The sequence below is a fragment of the Pelodiscus sinensis genome, chromosome 9 (assembly GCF_049634645.1).
Source record: "Pelodiscus sinensis isolate JC-2024 chromosome 9, ASM4963464v1, whole genome shotgun sequence".
Classification (NCBI taxonomy): Eukaryota; Metazoa; Chordata; order Testudines; family Trionychidae; genus Pelodiscus; species Pelodiscus sinensis.
The window spans coordinates 48,831,410-48,849,970 of NC_134719.1; the positions used below are offsets into that span (position 1 = coordinate 48,831,410).

Genomic DNA, 18,561 nt, shown 5'->3' on the forward strand with positions numbered 1-18,561 from the left:
CTCACCGGTCTGCAGTTGGCATCCGGGAGGCCCTCCGGGACCAATTCTCCAGTGGAGGCCACTGAGTGCACTGAGGGGCTTCTGCCTGGGGACTGGGCCCTGGCCCCCAATAGAAGCTTCCCTCCACAACCCATCTCCTGACCCAGTTTGGACACATCACTTACACCAGGGTGTGTTTCAAAATAAAATGTTCTCTTTACTTATTTATAATTTTGTACATATTATCAAACAATGTGGCAAACATAACACATTTTTTTTTTCATTTTTGTTGTTGCCAAACTATATACAATAAACAAACAGTTCCTTTAACCCTTTGTTTGTGCTTTAACTGGGGTGATGGGGGTGATTGAAACCTGGAGGGGGGAAGGGGACTGGAAACCTGGAGGGGGGAAGGGGATCAGGTTGAACGGGGCTTGGCAGATTTCCCTTTCCTGGCTGGGCCTCGTGTTTGGGGTGCTCCCCGGCTACGGGATCGGGTGATGCACCTGTCGGTTGGCTGGCTGCTGGGGGGCTCTTGGGACGTGGAAGCCTGGGGGAGAGGAGGGCCAGGGGGAGAGAGGGGCTGGGGAGCTGGGGGGGCTGGGGGAGAGGGAGGTCCAAGGGGGGAAAGGGCTGCTGTTGTGGAAGGGGGGTTTGGTGGGGTGGGGTCATGGGGTGCTGGAGGAGCAGGACCAGGCACAGCAGCAGGCAAGCCGCTGACCTCCCTCAGGGTGGCGTACAGCACCGTGTGCTGCAGGACCAGCTCATTCATGAGCCGATCACGCCACCGCTCCTCTGCCTCCGCCCTCTGGAGCAGGATGGCGTTCTACTCCTGCACAGCCTCGACGTGCTGCCGGAGGATGTCGGCGTAGACACGCCTGTGTCTGCGGCTCCCATGTCTCCGAGGTGGAGATGGAGATGGAGGTGGGGCTGGGGTGCTGCGGCCCTCTTCCACGGCTGGTCTGGCTGTGGAGGAAAAGAAGAAGACACAATCAGTCCTATAAACTGGACTCTGTAGCACTGAAAATACTAACAGGATGGTTTATTAGGGGATGAGCTTTCCAGGGCCAGACCCACTTCCTCAGATCAGAGTAACACGGCTACATTTCTATCACAATCAGTCATGTGTGCAACAGCTGTCCAAAAGGGCATGCCCTCTCCCTTGAGACAGGGGAAGCAGACATTCTGAAGGTCACAGTGTGTGTGTGTGTGTGTGTGTGTGTGTGTGTGTGTGTGTGTGTGTGTGTGTGACCTGGGCATCAGCCTGAGCATGACAGGTTTCCCTTGTGCATCACCCACTGTGCACCCACCCACCTACCTTCCCCCCCCCCCGGGTGTGACACAAACTCACTGTACTCACCTGCTGCTTCCTCTCCCGCGCCAGATGACGCCTGGGAGGCTTCAGAGGTCTGGGTGACTGGCTCCAGGGTGAGGGTCGCCGTCACCTCAGTGTCCTCCTCCTCTGGGCCCATGTCCCCGTCTCCAGACTGCTGTAGCTCCCGCTCTGGAGCGTCCACCACCGGGTCTGCCAGTCCGGACTGCACGAACCTCCGTGGTGTGCGTGCTTCTGCACTGCCACCCAGGATCTGGTCCAGCTCTGAGTAGTAGGGGCAGTAGTGGGGGGCTGCCCCAGACCGGGAGCTCTCCTCCCTGGCTTTGGCGTAGCCCTGCCACAGCTCCTTCACTTTGGAGCGCACCTGGTCCTGGGTGCGGGGGTAGTGGCCCTTCTGGGCCAGGGCTTCAGCCATGCGGCCATAAATGTCGGCATTTCGCCGCCGGCTTTTGAGGGCCTGTAAGGCCTCCTCCTCTCCCCACAGCTCCAACAGGCTCTTTATCTCTGCGCCAGACCAGGATGGTGCCCGGCGCTTGGAGCCCTTGGCTGGGTCCCCAGAAGGCTCGGAGGAAGGGCCAGGATGCTCTTGGGGCTGTGACATGCTGCAGCAAGGTCGCCGTGTGCTCTGGCTCCTTGTCTGCAACAAGTGGCTGTGAGGGTGCCTGTCCCTTTAAGGAATGGCTGCAGCCAGGAACCACAGACGTGCAACCCATGGCCCAGATTGTCCACCAGGGCTTGTTCCTGGAGGCCAATAATTTCGAAAGAAAGGGCTCCCCCCGTCCAGACTCACGTTCTTTCGACGGATCTCCCTCGAAAAAGGCGTTCTTCCTCGTGAAACGAGGTTTACCGCCGTCGAAAGAAAAGCCGCGTTCTTTCGATTTAATTTCGAAAGAACGCGGCTTGAGTCTGGACGCAGGGGAAGTTCTTTCGAAAAAAGGCTACTTTTTTCGAAAGAACCCCTGAGTGTGGACACGGCCCTAGTGCTCAGAGTGCTAAAGTATGGGATAAGTTATCTAACATAGGCATATTCGCTGCAAAAGGTTGTGGATAAGGACAGTAAAGCTGAGTAAATAACCTATCAAATCAAATCTATTCATTGAACTTCACAGCCTGTTCTGTTTGTAATATGAATTGTGACAGGGTCAGGCCAGGGAGCTGCTGCAGAACAGGGAAAAGGCAGCCCAAAAGGGAAAAAAAAACCTGTGAGAAGAAGCAGAGAACTGCAGCCTGATTAGATGTAGCTGGGAGGGAGCTGGCTCAGGTAAATTGGGGCCAGCTGACTCCTCTGCTTGCTGTCTGAGGGCCTTTAAAAGCCTCAGCAGTTGGAAGCTGAGGAGAGAGAGTCAGAGGACAAAAGGAAAGTGGTGAAGAGACAGAAAGGAAGAAATCAGAGAGAACAATATTGACCAAGCACTAGGTAAAGGCAGCTAGGGAGGGAACCTGAGGGCACCTGGCTGGGCTCCCTACCATTGAGACTTGCTGCAAAACCCCAAACTCAGGAGGAGGAGACTTACCCAGTGGTGGCTTGGGGAAGAGGGGCCCTTGCCACAGAATACACAATTCTGATTTAACTTTTCACACCAGTTATTTTTGTCAAGTAATGGTTGTTCCCCAGTAATTAATAACTCCTGAAATCTATGCATATTTGCAAATATTTGAAATTTGATCTATACTGATAAAGTACCTAAGTCACATTCTCTCCTTAGTGACACATGTCACTCAGCAACACAGCACAAACAATGACTTTGGAAAACTACATTTAAATGCACAATTTACTGTTTGATTATGGGAAATAGCTGAGGATTTAAACTCAATATTTGCTCTAAGTACGATAATCATTTAAGCTAGAGCAGTGGTCCCCAGCCTTTGGGGCTGCTGGGCTGGGCGGGGACGGCACCACGCATGCGCTGCACGCCCAAGGGTGGCACTGCATATGTGCTGCGCGCCTGGGGTGGAGGCCACACATGCGCTGGGCACCCTGGGCCCGGGGCTCAAGGAAGGCTCGGGCCTGCCCTGGTCACTATGCGGGCGCACATAAATGCCCCGGCAGGCGCCATGGCATCCTTGGGCACCGCGTTGGGTACCACTGATTAGAGCATCAAATGTTAATGCAAACGTGGGAGTGGGAAAATGGTTTCAATGAAAGTTGGTCTCCATGTGTGTACACATGTTTGTGTGCATGTAACCCTGCGTGTGTAAATATTCTTTTTATTCTACTGGACCAGTTTTCAACTGGCTACTATTCACACTGCCATTTGGAATACAAACACAGATAAGATGCCCACTGCTCCTTTTTAAAAGTGCATGGCACTGCTTTCTTCTCTTTCCTCATTCTATCTGTTCTATTTTCTTTCTTTTTAGCATGTTATTGGCCTACCTTTTGACCAAAGTTTGTGGATCTGACTTTCAAAAAGGCCTCTGTGGAAATGGGTATTTAAATATATGTATGTATTCGTATGTTAATTTACTCCTAGCTCCCAACTTCTTGTATGGTAACAACAAGGGAAATTTAAGCTAAGTTCTATAACCCAATGACCAAGTGTCTCTTGAATGTAAGTTCTTATGCACACATGAATGAACGCACAAACAAATTAAATTCCATACACAAGTGTGTACAACCTTTTATACTGAAGTACAAATACATTCTTGGAGTGAAATGCTGGCTTCACCAGAGTCAATGGGAGTTTAGGTGTTTAGAGATATTCCAAGTCCCAGGAGTTTATTACAGTTGATATCCTCTGTACTGTTTGTAGAGATGTAATAAGCAAGAAGAACTTGCAGTGCTAATAAATGAACACAACTTTGACATAGTTGGTATCACAGAGACCTGGTGGGATAATATACAGGATTGAAATATTGGTAAAGAAGGGTACAGCTTGCTCAGGAAAGATAGGCGGGGGGAAAAAAGGAGGAGGTGTTACCTTATATATTAAAAATATATACACTTGGACTGAGGTGAAGATGGACATAGGGGGCAGACTTGTTGAGAGTCTCTGGGTTTGGTAAAAGGGGCTGAAAAACAAGGGTGATGTCATGCTCGGGGTCTACTACAGACTGTCTACCCAGCCAGAAGAGGTGGATGAGGATTTTTTTTTTAAACAAAATCATCCAAAATCATTTCAAAATCATCCAAAGCACAGGATTTGATGGTGATTAGAGATTTCAATTATCCAGACATATGTTGGGAAATTAACACAGTGGGGAACAAATAATCTAATAAATTCTTAGACTGCATTGAAGACAAGAAGGTTTTTATTTCAGAAGGTTGAGAAGGCTACTGAAGGATTTTTTATGATGCCTGCCTGATGGCCCCGTGGACAGTGCTGGGTGCAGGCATGGTAAGTATGCATGGCAGTTGCATTTTTATCTCTCTGTGCCTACCTCCCTACCTTCAAGGACTGGTCAAGAGAGTCTTACTTTATCTCTTGAAGCTGTGCCTTTTCATGTGTCTTTTCATGCTCACTTCCCTGTTCTTAGATGCCTACAAGGTTAAATTCCGTTCACAGAAAGCTGCATTGTGCGCTTACAAGTTATGCTTTCTCAGAGTGTGTCAGCAGCCTACTTTTTCTGTGAGGGGCCTTTGTGTGGCAGAATGGGCAATGCGCATGTGAGGTCGTGGTCAAAAGGACCTGCTCTGTGACAATGACTTCTTTTTTCTGTCTTCACCAAGAAGTTTGAGATGAAGGGATGCCTAACATGGTGAATGCTAGTGGAAATGCAGTAGGTTTAGAAGATAAAATAAAACAAAAGAACAAGTTAAAATTACTTAGAAGTCACCAGGGCATGAATCCCGCGCTTGATTTGCATGTTACCGGCCGGTCACCATTTTAGAAATTGACTAACCCGAAGTAACTGCCCATGTCTACACGTGGCAGTGAAACAGGATTCTGATTTAAAGCCCCTACATCGAATTAGCTGGTAAACCTCATTGCAGGAGGAATATCAGCTAATTCAACTTAGGGCTTTAAATCAGAATCCCGTTTCACTACCGTGAGTAGTTACTTCGGGTTAGTCAATTTCTAAAATGGTGACTGGCCAGGAACATGCAAATCAAGCATGGAATATTTAAATCCCGGGCTTGATTTGAAATTTTGGTCGCTGTCATTAGCCTCCTTCGATTGATCTAGGGTGCTAGTGTAGACATACCCATAGAGTCATAATTCAAAATGATCTGGACAAGCCGAAGAAATGGTCTGAGGTAAATAGGGTGAAGTTTAATTAGGACAAATGCAAAGTACTCTATTTAGGAAAGAACAATCTGTTTCACACATAAAGAATGGGAGGTGACTATCTAGGAAGGAGTAATGAAGAAAGCTATCTAGGGGTCATAGAGGACAAGCTAAATATGAGTCAACAATATGACATTGCTGCAAAAAAAGCAAACATAATTGTGGAATGCACGAACAGTAGTATTGTAAGCAAGACACGAGAAGTCATTCTTCCACTCTACTCTGCACTGATTAGGCCTCAGTTGCAGTATTGTGTCCAGTTCTGGGCACCACATTTCAAGAAAGATGTGGAGAAAGTGGAGAAGGTCCAGAGAAGAGCAACAAAAATAATTAAAGCTCTAGAAAATATGAGCTATGAGGCAAAGCTGAAGGAATTGGGCTTGTTTAGTTTCAAAAAGAGACTGAGGGGGGACATGATAGCTGTTTTCAGGTATCTAAATGGGTGTTACAGGAAAGAGAGGGGGGAAATTGTTCTCCTTGGTCTCTGATAGTAGGACAAGAAGCAATGGGCTTAAACTGCAGCAAGGGTGGTTTAGGTTGGTCATTAGGAAAAACTTCCTGTTGGGGTGGTTGAACACTGGAATAAATTGCCCAGAGAGGTTGTGAAATCTCCATCACTGGAGATATTTAAGAGCAGGTTAGATAGACATCTATCAGGGATGATCTAGACAGTGCTTGGTCCTGCTGGGAGGGCAGGGGACTGGATCCAGTGATCTCTCAAGATCCATTCAATTCCTGTGTTATATGATTCTATGATTCTATGTACCTTTTCTTTGGAAGGAAGATGAAGAATCACTGGTGTGAACAGCAGACATCCAACATCTCACCAACAATTCTGATTGAATAAATGCTGTTATTTAGGCCCACCTAGACCTAAGGTAAAGATTTTACAGTTACTTACTGAATATTATAAATCTATTTTATATTTAGGTGCTTCAGTTCTGTCTTTAGTGTAACAAAACAGGAACCTTCCATTTTCCTTCATTGGTACCTGTGTTGATATTTCAGGCCTGTTACTAAGAAATGAGACACAATGATTATTATTAGAACTATTTAGTTCTCTATCCTGTTCAAGTTAGTCAAATTTTGCTGCTGCTAAGTTGTGTGACAGCTGCCTGGCACACTAGCATGCCTGCCTTGCTTTCCACCAGTCAAAGCCTGGCCTTGCAGGTAACAATGAACCCCAATTCTTTAGTTCCCTAGAGATGTCTCCCAGAAGCATCCATCCCCCTTACTCATAGGCGTACGCACGGGGTGTGCCCGGTGTGCCCAGGCACACCCTAATGTTTCAAAGGGCCGCCCTAGATCGCTGGGGAAGGGACACTGCCGGGTTTGCCATGCATGCGCGGCCAAAACCAGTGGGTCTTAGGACCCCAGGGAAACAGGCGGCAGGGAGCAGCATCTTCACCCCGCCTCCCCGGCAAGCGAAGTAAGTTTAAACCCCGGGTGGGAAGGCGGAGGGTGTGCCCCAGGCAAGGGATCAGGAGCAGCATGGCTAGCCTGGGTATCGGCTCTGCAGCAGCGCAGCTGAGGGGGTCAGGTCAGGAGCAGCGCGGCTGGCCCAGGGGGTTGGGAGCAGCACGGCTAGGCTGGGATTGGGGGCAGCACGGCTGGCCCTGGCCTGACGTCGGGGGTAACATGGCTGGCCTAGGGAGGGAGGACCCTGGGGTCGGAGGCAGCGCAGCTTGGCTAGACCGGCCTGGCCTAGCCCGATGTGGGTCATGGGCAACGTGGCTGGTCCAGCCCGGAGAGGGGAGCAGCACAGCTGGCCCGGGGTGGGGGGCAGTGCGGTTGGTCTGGGGTGGGGCGGCCCAGAGTTGGGGCAGCGGGTCCACACTACGAAGACCGTTATTTCAAAATAAAGGGCTGGTTATTTAGAAATAATAACTCCTGCTTGTCATGAGGATTAAGCCTTATTTCAAAATAATTATTTTGGGAGTTATTATTTCAAAATAAATTATTTCCTAGTATAGGCATGCACTTACAGAAGTTAAGTTTGCTGCTTTTTTCACAGGCAATACAATACACTGCAGCCTGTTAGCTTACCTGTGGTTAATACATCCTTCTCTTAAATTAGTTTGATTAGGGAAAATAGTTGAGTATTTGAACTCAATATTTGCTTTAAGTGTGGTACTCATGTAAGCTAGACTAGAGCATCAAATGTTCACACAAGGCAATACATTTTGACGGGTTTAGAATAAAAGTTTAGGAAACATCACTGACAGCTCACTGTAGCTTAGTACAGTAATCAGAGTAGAGATTAAGAATTTATGCCTAACTATAACACAGTTAGGGTATGTCTACACTAGCCACCCTAGTTCGAACTAGGCTGGCTAATGTAGTCATTCGAACTTGCAAATGAAGCCTGGGATTAAAATATCCCGTGCTTTATTTGCATGTTCCTGGGTGCCGCCATTTTTAAATGCCCGGTAGTTCGAACTACCTGCCCGCAGCTACACGTGGCATGGACTAGGTAGTTCGAATTAAAGCTCCTAATTCGAACTACCGTTACTCCTCCTGAGTAACTACCATTACTACTACCTGAGGAGTAATGGTAGTTCGAATTAGGAGCTTTAATTCGAACTACCTAGCCCATGCCGCATGTAGCCGCGGGAGGTAGTTCGAACTACCGGGCATTTAAAAATGGCGGCACCCATTTTAATCCCGGGCTCCATTTGCAAGTTTGAATGATTACATTAGCCAGCCTAGTTCGAACTAGGGTGGCTAGTGCAGACATACCCTTAGGGAATGTATACACAGCAACATTATTTCGAAATAACAGCCGTTATTTTGAAATAACTTTACCAGCATTTGCACAGCCAAACCACTATTTCAAAATTAAATAGAAATAGTGGAGGGCTTATTTCGAAATTGGCAAACCTCATTCCATGAGGAATAGTGTCAATTTAGAAATTGCTATTTCGAAATAAGCACTGTGTAGATGCTTATTTTGAAATAGGGGGCCTTCAGCCCTTCTCTGGGTGCTCTGGTGACCACTCTGGGCACAACCAAGAAAACTCCTCTCCCTTCCCCCACTCCCAAGAGCCCTTAAAGGGGTAGACTCTGGCTACAGTGCTTATGCCAGCTCCAAGCCTGCCAGCCCAGAGCCAACAGTCGCTGCACCTGACCCAGTAGCCCCAGGATGAGCCAGCCAGCCACTGCCAGACAGCTCTCCACTGCTCCCCAAGACCAGTCTGCCAGCTACAAGGAGCCTGTCAGGGGCCAGAAAAGGCAGGGGCCTGCCTGGTCCAGTGCGGAGATCAGGGACCTAATTCAGGTTTGGGGGGGTGCCTGCAACATCCATGATCTTTGCACTAAACAGAAGAACTCAACCATCTACAGGCAGATGGCTGCCAGCCTGGCCACCAAAGGCCACATGTGAATCCAGGTTTGCATGAAAATGAAGGAGCTGCTTTGCTGTCCCTCAGCAAGTTAGGCACGCAAGCAGGGAAAGCTGAGAACTGGCTGTCTAGGGTGGTTCCTTTAAGCACAGGTCTCAGATAGCCTCAGGCAGCAGCCACAAAAGTTAACTCCTGACCTGATGCCCAGCCAGAACCAATTCTGGCCAGCCTTAAATGAGATTCAGCATCATATCAGTGTGGACACGATTTTTCAAAAAAGCAAAATGCTATTTCGAAATGCATTTTGTGTCTAGATGAGTTATTTTGAAATAAGATATTTCGAAATAACTATTTTGAAATAAGCTATTTCAAAACAACGCTGTAGTGTAGACATACCCTTAGTGAAAATTTTGAGGCTTAATCCTGAATTCTTTATGCATCTAAAACTTCCAGAAAAGTCATCTGAATATGTAAATGTGCAAATTATTCAGGTGTAGACCCTACTCAGATCGTGGCCATTGATGAAGGCTTCAAGGAAGTTATAAAAACTGCTTAACTGGACATCACTATTGCTTAACTGGACATCACTATTGTAGCAAGACAACTCCTTCATCTAGTCAGCCTCAGTAGTTCTCCCTCTGGTGGGGAGGAGGGCTAGAATAAATCAGTCCTGCTCTAATTTATTTTTGTAGTATTTATCAGGTGGCCATCATAGCTGGCCCAAGTAGTTCTCCTGAGCAAAAACTAAATTGAAAACACCAAAGAAAGCTAATTTCTTACTCCCGCCCTGGGGTGTTGCCTTTTTACCCTGGTATCTGACTTCCAGTACTTTCCCAAACAGAAGTTAATTTGTTAATTTATCTCTATAGGATTTATCCCTATAGGATAAATAACAGAAATTATTTATCCTATAGGGATAGGCACAGCCTTCTCCCTAGAAGAAAACTTTTCTCCCTGCTGCCCATACTTCCTGCCTCTCTTTCACGCACATATCCACACATACCCACACACCGTATTAGATTTTTTTAAAGGTTACCAACAACCTTAATTGGACTCAGGTGTCTCAACCTGAGATGTCCTCATTTCACCTCATAGGGACAAGGGCTGACATATCTTCTTTCTACAATTCTCTTACTGCTGCCAAATCTGACTTTGTCACCCTGTGTAGTAAGGGACAGCTTCGTCATGATCCTAGCTAGTCTCTTTCTTAGACCAGACTATTAAAGGTATTAAAAAGGATCTTAAAGATGCAAATTTACATTTAGTGGGATTTTCAGATATGCCAAGGTGCCTAAATGTCATTGAGGGAGTTATGCATGTAGGCACTTTTGAAAATTCTGCTTGTTACCCATCTTCACCCTTAGGCTACTAAATACTTTTACATCGATAGCCCGCTTGCCTATTTCCTATTTATTTTATTTTAACATGAGACTAAAATAATTAAGAATATGTTACTCTAATCCTGAAATTATCCATTGCACTACAAAAATACACTAAATATCTTCACTTTTTGACTATTAGCTAATTACCATAATTCTACAAATATTTCCAAATGTTTTTTGACCTTCACAAACTCAACATAAGGATGCAAAACTTGGCATAAAAATCATTGTGAATTTTCAACACTTCACATTTTTCAGTTGCTAGTGTCATTTGAGACTTGAATTCTTGACCTTTCTGAAAATTCCTATTTGTATGCTTTATCAGTTTGATGCATCTTGCAGAGGGCAAAGAAATCCCTTCCAAATATCTGATTAAATGAAAATAGCAATAGTACATACTTTAAATGAGAGAACAATTGTTTACCTCTTCTCTGTTTATAAAGATTAACATAAAATATACATTGGAGCTACACATAAATCCTGAAATAACAGGGCTATGTACCCTCTCATGTATTTCCAAGTGAATATATTTCTAATGACAACTAGGTTGCTACGCCTCCTGCTCATTATACTCACCAACCCTGCTTTCTCTGGGGCTAGGTATCTGGCCTGGAGGGAAATGCAAGAGCAGGGGAGCATGCAAGAGCACACTGGGGTAGGTGTCTGGCCAGGAGAGAGGGGACTCAATGCAGCCCAGGAGAGGGGGTCAGGCTCAGATGGTGGAGGGGATCTGGTGTCGACCCGGTGGGGTGAGTCAGACTCGGATGGTGGAGGGGTCCCAGCCCCAGCAGCTCCTCCCTCACAGCGCAGCCCCCTGAGGTGTGAAGTGGGAGCTGAAGCTAGGGACAGCACCAAGGCTGGCCACAGCAAGTGTCTGAGGGTGGCAGTGGTGGCATGATGACGCAGATGAAGTGATGACTTGATCCCACAGGATTTTCTCACGGGAAATTTTTATATATTTATATAGAGAGAGATAATAGAGGTTGAACATCCCTTGTCCAGCACCCTCGGGACCTGAGTGGTCCCGGACCATAGATGTTGCTGGAGCAGAGAGTCCCAGATTTTAGAAGTCCAGCCTGTATATCAGGGATTAGTCTTCCCATCAATTTCAGATATTTATGCAGAGACACGTCTTTCTCTTTCCAGTTCAGAACTGAAACAGACATGCTCCCTAACACCAATAGCATCATTTGAATGCTGATTTGATGCCGCATTAGGGAAAATAAACCTATAACATGAACCTGAGGCATTTACAAATACTTTATTTCTAAGTGTTTTTACACAGAAGAGACACATAGGGACCATAATCCAGGATAGAATCTCTTTCATAAGTTTGAAATAACTGCCTTTATCTCAAAATAAGAAGGGGAGCCTCTTATTTTGAACTAAGGGGCTGGTTATTTCCAAATAATAACTCCTGCTTTCCACAAGGAAAACCACTTATTTCAAAATAGGCATTTCATAGCGATAGTGTGGACACTCCACTGCTGCTATTTTGGAATTACTCCCCAGAATCATTCCAAGTAATTACTCCCCAGTGTTTCCTGGGGCTCTAAAGTCTAGATCGTGCATCTATATTAAGGGAACCTGCCTCAAACTAATTTTGAGGCTTCCCTGTAGTGTGGAGACACTATTTTGAAATAGTTATTTGGGGAGTTATTATTTTGAAATAACTTCCTAATGTACCAGGCCCTTTAGGAACAGCCTTTCATTTGGTGAAGGGCACTTTAAAGTGTTATTTTGAGAGTTAATGAAAACAAACATTCAAAGAAAGCAAAAAACTTTTTTCCCCTTCTGAGTGTGCTTATCACCAGCACTACAGATGGACACACTCTGTCTCTAATTTGTGTATTTTTTTTGTATTGCATTAATGCTGAAGAAATTGAAATTAAAAAAAAAATTGAACCACAAATGCAGTTGGAATGTGAACTCCCTACTTAGTCATGAAAGGAAAACGGAATTACAAGAGCCTTTACTATTCTGAGTAAAGAAGATATTACAGCAGCAAATAACTTCTCTAATTCTGTTTACTGAAAATTCCTAAGCTACCAGTTCCTTCAAAAATCTTTTTTTGAAGAACAGCATGCTCATAAATGATCACATAAATAAAACAGGTTTTGCCAGTTCAGCACCACTTGCTTTTTTTTGTCAGTTGGAATTCCCTCTTCTTCCATTACCTCTACAGCAGTGGTGAGCAGGCAATAAAAAAGTGGCAGCTTGCCAGGGTTAATCCCTGGAGGGCCCTCACCACTATGTTTACCTGTGCTTTTGCAGGTATTGGACAATCACTGCCCTCATTGGCTTCAGATCACCATTCATGGCCAATGTGAGTGGAGGGAAGCAGCTCGAACCGGGATGCCATTTCCTACTGCTCACATTGGCCACAAACGGTGATTCACAGCTAACAAGAGCTGCGATCCTCAATACCTGCAAAAGTGGAGGCAAACATAGTGGTGGGGACCCACCAGGGACTGCACACCCCTGCTATACAGGTTAGAGCTCCCTGGTCCAGCATCCTTAGGACCTGACTGGTCCCAGAAGAGGGATTTTGCTGATCCAAGGGAGGTCATTTATGGCCCCCCTGCTGCCACCCATCTTCCCCCACCACTCCACTAGGCTTTCCCTCAGACAGCCCAGCTGAGTCAAACACCAGGCTTCCCAGCTCCCTCCCTCCTCCCCCCACCCCAACAGTGTGGTAGCTTTCTGGCTCCCAGCTGGGATGCACCTATTACGACCCCCCCCTCGGCTACATGCTGGTCTCCTTCCACTCCCCCCTGAGGTGCCTGAATCACACCAGTTCCCAGCCTTTCCAATCTTCTCCCTTCAGTGGGCTGGGACTCTGACCCTGGAACATCTGTAGTCCTGCCACACCACTGATGTTGTAACTGGGGAGTCCCAGTTTATAGAGGTGCAACCTGTACACCAATTTCAAACCAGAAATCAGGCCAAGCATGTACTCACAGCTGGATAAATAATGCTAAATATAAGGGTATTGTATCTGCATGTGCACTTATTTATAGTGCACTTATTTCTACTTCATGATCAGTTACAGTGCTCACTCACTCAAAGTTGAGAATTGTTATTTTAATAAGGATACTTTGCTATTTGCTGTATTATAACTAAAGGGCCAGATTGTGCCTAAGTAGAAACTGTGAGGCTTTTTTAGCTACCACCATTGTAGCTCCTGCTAATGACAAAGCATTCTGCACCATCTGCTGTTTTGCTTTTTACCTCTGGGTCCAACTACGGTCCTGGTTTAAGGGTCTCAGTGGTGTGGGCACAGGTTACACCTGTGATTCCCTCTCCATCTGCAACTCCCCCAATACACCTGTCTTTGTTATGGACACGTAACCATTTGGCTGTGTCTAGACTGGCCAGTTTTTCCGGAAAATCAGCCGCTTTTCCGGAAAAACTAGCCAGCTGTCTACACTGGATGCTTGAATTTCTGCAAACGCACTGGCTTCCTACTGTAAGAAATCAGTGCTTTTTGCGGAAATACTATGCTGCTCCCGTTCAGGCAAAAGTCCCTTTTGCGCAAAAGGGCCAGTGAAGACAGCTGAGATTTGTTTTCCGCAAAAAAGCCCCGATCGCGAAAATTGCGATCAGGGCTTTTTTGAGGAAAAGTGCGTTTAGATTGGCCACAGACGCTTTTCCGCAAAAAGTGCTTTTGCAGAAAAGTGTCAGTGCCAATCTAGATGCTCTTTTCCGAAAATGTTTTTAACGGAAAACTTTTCCATTAAAAGCATTTCCAGAAAATCATGCCAGTCTAGACGTAGCCTCAGTGTAAAAGAAACTACTGAGAGCTGGAGACAAGGCATTATTTGCATTGGGCTCTAGGTTATGGCATATCCTTGTGAATACACCTTCACTTATCAGTGAGCTACTTTTTCTTCAACAGCTATCTACATCTCACACAGGTGTAATAATTAATTGATTTAATTTTTAATGTCTTTTCCTCTTCCATAATTCCTCTGGAAAGGCACATTTTATCTACCAGTTTTGATTCTTGAAAAACAACTGACTATAGTGAGAAGCTGTCAAAGTGCAGGTAAATCAGAAATTGGTTAAATTAAGATTTCAAGAAAAGGCTGTTATGTGAAACATGAACATTCCTTTGCAGCCACTGTTCAAAATCATTGTCATCATGCAAAGCATCCTAGCTCTACAGGAACATTAAACTGCTTTGTCTCTCTCACTTGAAATTTCCTGAAGTGAGGAGAAATTAAATGGATTGGATGTTATATATTAATTTTTGGAAACATGACTTAGAAGCTGGTAGCTTTTTTGTTTAAATATATTTTGCATCCTGTCATTCTAGCAAAACTGTATTGGACAAGGAAGTTTTGACATGTTTGACATCCACAAAAGTTCAGGGAAATGGAAAAACTGAAGTCAATCACTGAACTAATTTTCTATGGCACATCTCCTTGTAGACAGTGAGAGAAGATGGAAGAGCCAGCATGGTCTCAGTTATGCCAGTATAGTAAGAGTGAGCCTGGCCCGACGGACTACCTGGAGACTGACCTGAGGAAAAATCATGCTCAAGGGAAAGGTGAAGAGGAAAGTTAAGCTGAAGTGGAAGTGCTCAGACAGGGAGCCCTCAAGCGCAGAACAAATGAGTATTTGTGTTGTCCTTTATAGTAAGCTATGAAAATGAGTCAGAGGACACCTGTCCTCAAGGACCACTTGAGACTGAGGGGAAAATTCCTACTGAGATGATCTGCAAAATGATTCTAAACCCTGGATACGTGAACAGATATTGGAGTAAACTTCTCCACAATGTAGAACTGCCACAGCCTCAACCCCGCTAGGCAGAGCAACCTGGAGTGTGCTCCCCCTTATTGTTTCATATAATACATCCAAGTGGTATTACTGGAAATGTGTGAACCCCTGAGTCTCTGATACAGGCCGAGAAAGTGTGACATGCATTTTAGCTGACCCAAAGCTCCAGCATATTCACATGGAGGGAGGCCTCTTGGTCCAGGCACTTTCAGCAACCCCAGGTGTGCCTCTTCCACACCCACAACAATCAGGGAAGCAATCAATCAATGTGGTTGATGAGGGCTGTCAAAGGGGACTATTTTGGCAAATGTTCTCTGAATTTACCACTTCAAGGATCCCAGAACCAGTAAAGGGAGACTAACAAGTCTGACAAGAGGGTGAAGAGGAGGATGACCAATTGTTCTGGGACACATTTGAAAGGGGGGAAGGCACAGCTTTGCAAACTGGGGCACATGAACACATGTAGACATGGGGAATTGAGGATGGGGTGGCAGAGGTAGAAGCCCTCTCAGCCTCACCCTGCCATGGTGCGGGGGGCAGGTTGTGGGGGAGGGATTGTCTGGGGGGGGGCTGTTGGGGTCTGGCGGGGGAGGGGGAAACACCCTTCAGCAGCTGAGGCAACCCCTGTAATGTTGTGTTCTGTTCTGTGTGTTTCTATTTGTCCCTTTATGCAGGTGGTGATGGCCATCAATGCCAAGCTGTTCCACAGGACCATCCGCCTCGGAGACCTGCAGACCATCCTGGCTGGATTTGCAGGGCCGGGGTTCCCAAACTGCGGTGGAGCACTCAATGGGACCCACATCCCCATCCACGCTCTGCCCCATCGGGCAGCACAGTACATCAACAGGAAGGGCTATTTCTCCATGGTGCTGCAGGCCCTGGTCGACCACAGGGGACAGTTCACTGACATTTGTGTCGGGTGGTTAGGCCAGGTACACAAAGCCCGCGTGTTCAGGCACTCATACCTGTACGGCAGGCTGCAGGCTGCGGCATTCTTCCCAGAGAGGAACCTGGCAGTCGGGAATGTGCAGATGCCTATGTGCATCATGGCCGATGCAGCCTACCCTCTCATGCCCTGGCTCATGAGGCCCTACACTGGCCACCTGGATGGAAGCAGGGAACTGTTCAACTCCTGTCTCAATAGGGCTCGCTTCCAGGTGGAGTGCTCCTTCGGCCATCTGAAGGGCAGGTTTAGGTGCCTTCTCACGCAGCTGAACACAACATCCCCGATGTGGCTGCAGCATGCTGTGTGCTGCACAACCTCGTGGAGAGGAAAGGGGAGGCCTTCCTCCATGTGTGGGGGACATGATCTGATGTGGAGGGGAAGCACTTTGAGCAGCACCGGACAGCTGCCACCCAGCAAGCTCACCAGCTGGGCCTGCGCATTCAGGAAGCCCTGAGGGAGCAATTCGCATAGGGAGGCACCTGATTGGTCCCAGCTCCTTCCATATGTGGAAGTGCCCCATACCCCCAATGCCTTCCTCCTTGTAACCCCTCCCATCCCCACATTCACTCAACCGACCCATTCATCACACGCTGAGAATGGAGACAGGTGGTGGTGAAAACTTTTGTGCAGTTTATTTAACTGTTGCTTTTAGAACAAAATAAAATAAATAACTCTTGTGTTCAGAGAAATAAAAATATTTGTAATAAAATAAACTGTTTGGAAAAAATACAGTGCGTCCCTCAGTTTGTCTCACTGGTAGGAAGGGGGAATGCCAACTTGGAAGGGGGGGAAGGAGGCTCAGGGCTGAGGGGGCTGCCTGGAGGAAGAGCCCCTGGCAGTTTGGCTCCAGAGGCCTTGTCGCCTCCGGCTGCACGTGCAGGCTGCCACAGCAGGGGGCTGGGCAGGAGGTGGGGCTGAACCTGGGTCTGGGATGGCAGGGGCTGAGGGGGAACATGGGCTGAGGTGAGGGCAGGCTGTGGAGGAGGGGCAGGACCAGGCACAGGACCAGGGAAGGCCATGGCCTCCCAGATTGCTGCGCAGATGTCCCTGCGCTGCTGGGTAAATTTAGCCAACTGCCGGCGCCACTCGGCCTCTGCCTCCAGCCTCCTCTCCATTGAGTCCTGCATTCTTTGCAGGACTCCAACGTGCTGTCGCACCAGGTCTAGATAGGTGCACCAGTGCCGCCGGGTTCCCTTTGGCAGTCTGGGTGGAGGGGCAGGTGTGGCACCTCTCTCCTGGTCAGATGGTCCGGCTGTGGAGGACAAGAGGGAAAAGTCATCAGCAGGGGCAGCCAGTCCATATAGGTGAACTCGGTGGTCACCCAGGGCACCACACTAAATGGGGCACCAAATGGTGGTGCAATATCGAGGGGTTTGGAGGTGAGGGCGCTGATTGCATGGTTTGCCTAGGGCGCCAGTTGCTGGCAGCTAGTCTAGGGCTGCCCCTGGTTGTCAGTCATGCATGCTCACCCTTTCCCTGAGAGGGCATGCCCTCCTACTTGTCAGCAGGCAGTGTCTGTCCTAGGGTGAGAGGCTGCTCATGTGCATCTCAGTAAGGCATAGTTTGGCCTGGCCTGCAGCCACAGCCTCCCTGGAGCCCAGAAGGTGTGCAGGCCACCATTCTGCCCCCCCTCGCATACATCCCATGGCCAAGCAACACAGACAAGTGTCAGGCCACAGTTGGGGTTCCCACAGAGTACTGAGCCTGCAGCTGTGAGGCAATCCTGACGTCCCAAACCCATGCCTGCCCTTGGTATCACTGCCTGCAGGAGCAGGTGATGCCTAGCAGCCGTGAGGGTACAGGGATATGATAGCTCTCCCTGATGGTGGCCATAGGTGTGCACCCCTTTCTCCCAGGCTGTGATCAGCATGACATGTTGCCGTACTGCACCGTGCACTTTGCTCCCACCTGCCCTGCCCTGTGTGTGTTGGACCCTCACAGCACTCACCTGATGTTCCCTCTCTGGTGTCCAAAGTTGCCTGGGAGGCCTCCTGCACCTGGGCATCTGGCTCCTGGGTGCTCTGGGCACTGTTCTCCTCCCCCTCCTTCTCCTCCTCTAGGAGCTCCAGGTTCTCAGGCTGCTGTTGCGACCACTGCTTAGCAGGGGTCTCCAGCCCAGACTCTACCAGCCGCTCAGGAGGCAAGGGTTCCCCTGGCCCCAGGATCCTGTCCAGCGCCTTGAAATATGCACAAGTGTGTGCCATTTCCCTGGAGTGGGAGTTGTGCTCACGGGCCCTGATGTACCTCTGCCTGAGCTCTTTGACTTTGGCCCTCACATGTGGTGCCGTGTGGGGGTGGTGGCCTCTCCTGGCCAGGCTGTCAGCCATTCGGCCAGGCTGTCAGCCATTCAGCCATAGATGTCAGCGTTCCTGTGCCTGCTCTGAGGGAGCTGAAGAGCCTCCTCCTCGGCCTGCAGCTCCAGGAGGGCTTTCATTTCTGGCCCTGACCAGGAGGGTGCCCACCGTTTGGTGTCCCTGGCTTCCCGGGGGGATGAGTCCCTGGAAGGGCCAGGGGGGGTCTTCAGGGGCTTGTTCTTGGGACATGGCTCACCACACAACAGAGCTCCACC

At 47.9% G+C, this 18,561-nt stretch overlaps 1 protein-coding gene across 1 annotated transcript in view; it reads left to right on the forward strand.

The window, feature by feature from the left end:
• Nucleotides 1-18,093, forward strand: part of LOC142830641 (uncharacterized) — a 32,874-nt gene extending 14,781 nt beyond the window's left edge. Inside the window, exons 5-6 of the mRNA XM_075937118.1 lie at nt 15,721-15,823; nt 18,053-18,093. Coding sequence (XP_075793233.1) covers nt 15,721-15,823; nt 18,053-18,093 — 144 coding nt within the window. The remainder of the gene's footprint in view (nt 1-15,720; nt 15,824-18,052) is intronic.
• Nucleotides 18,094-18,561: the final 468 nt, after the last annotated feature.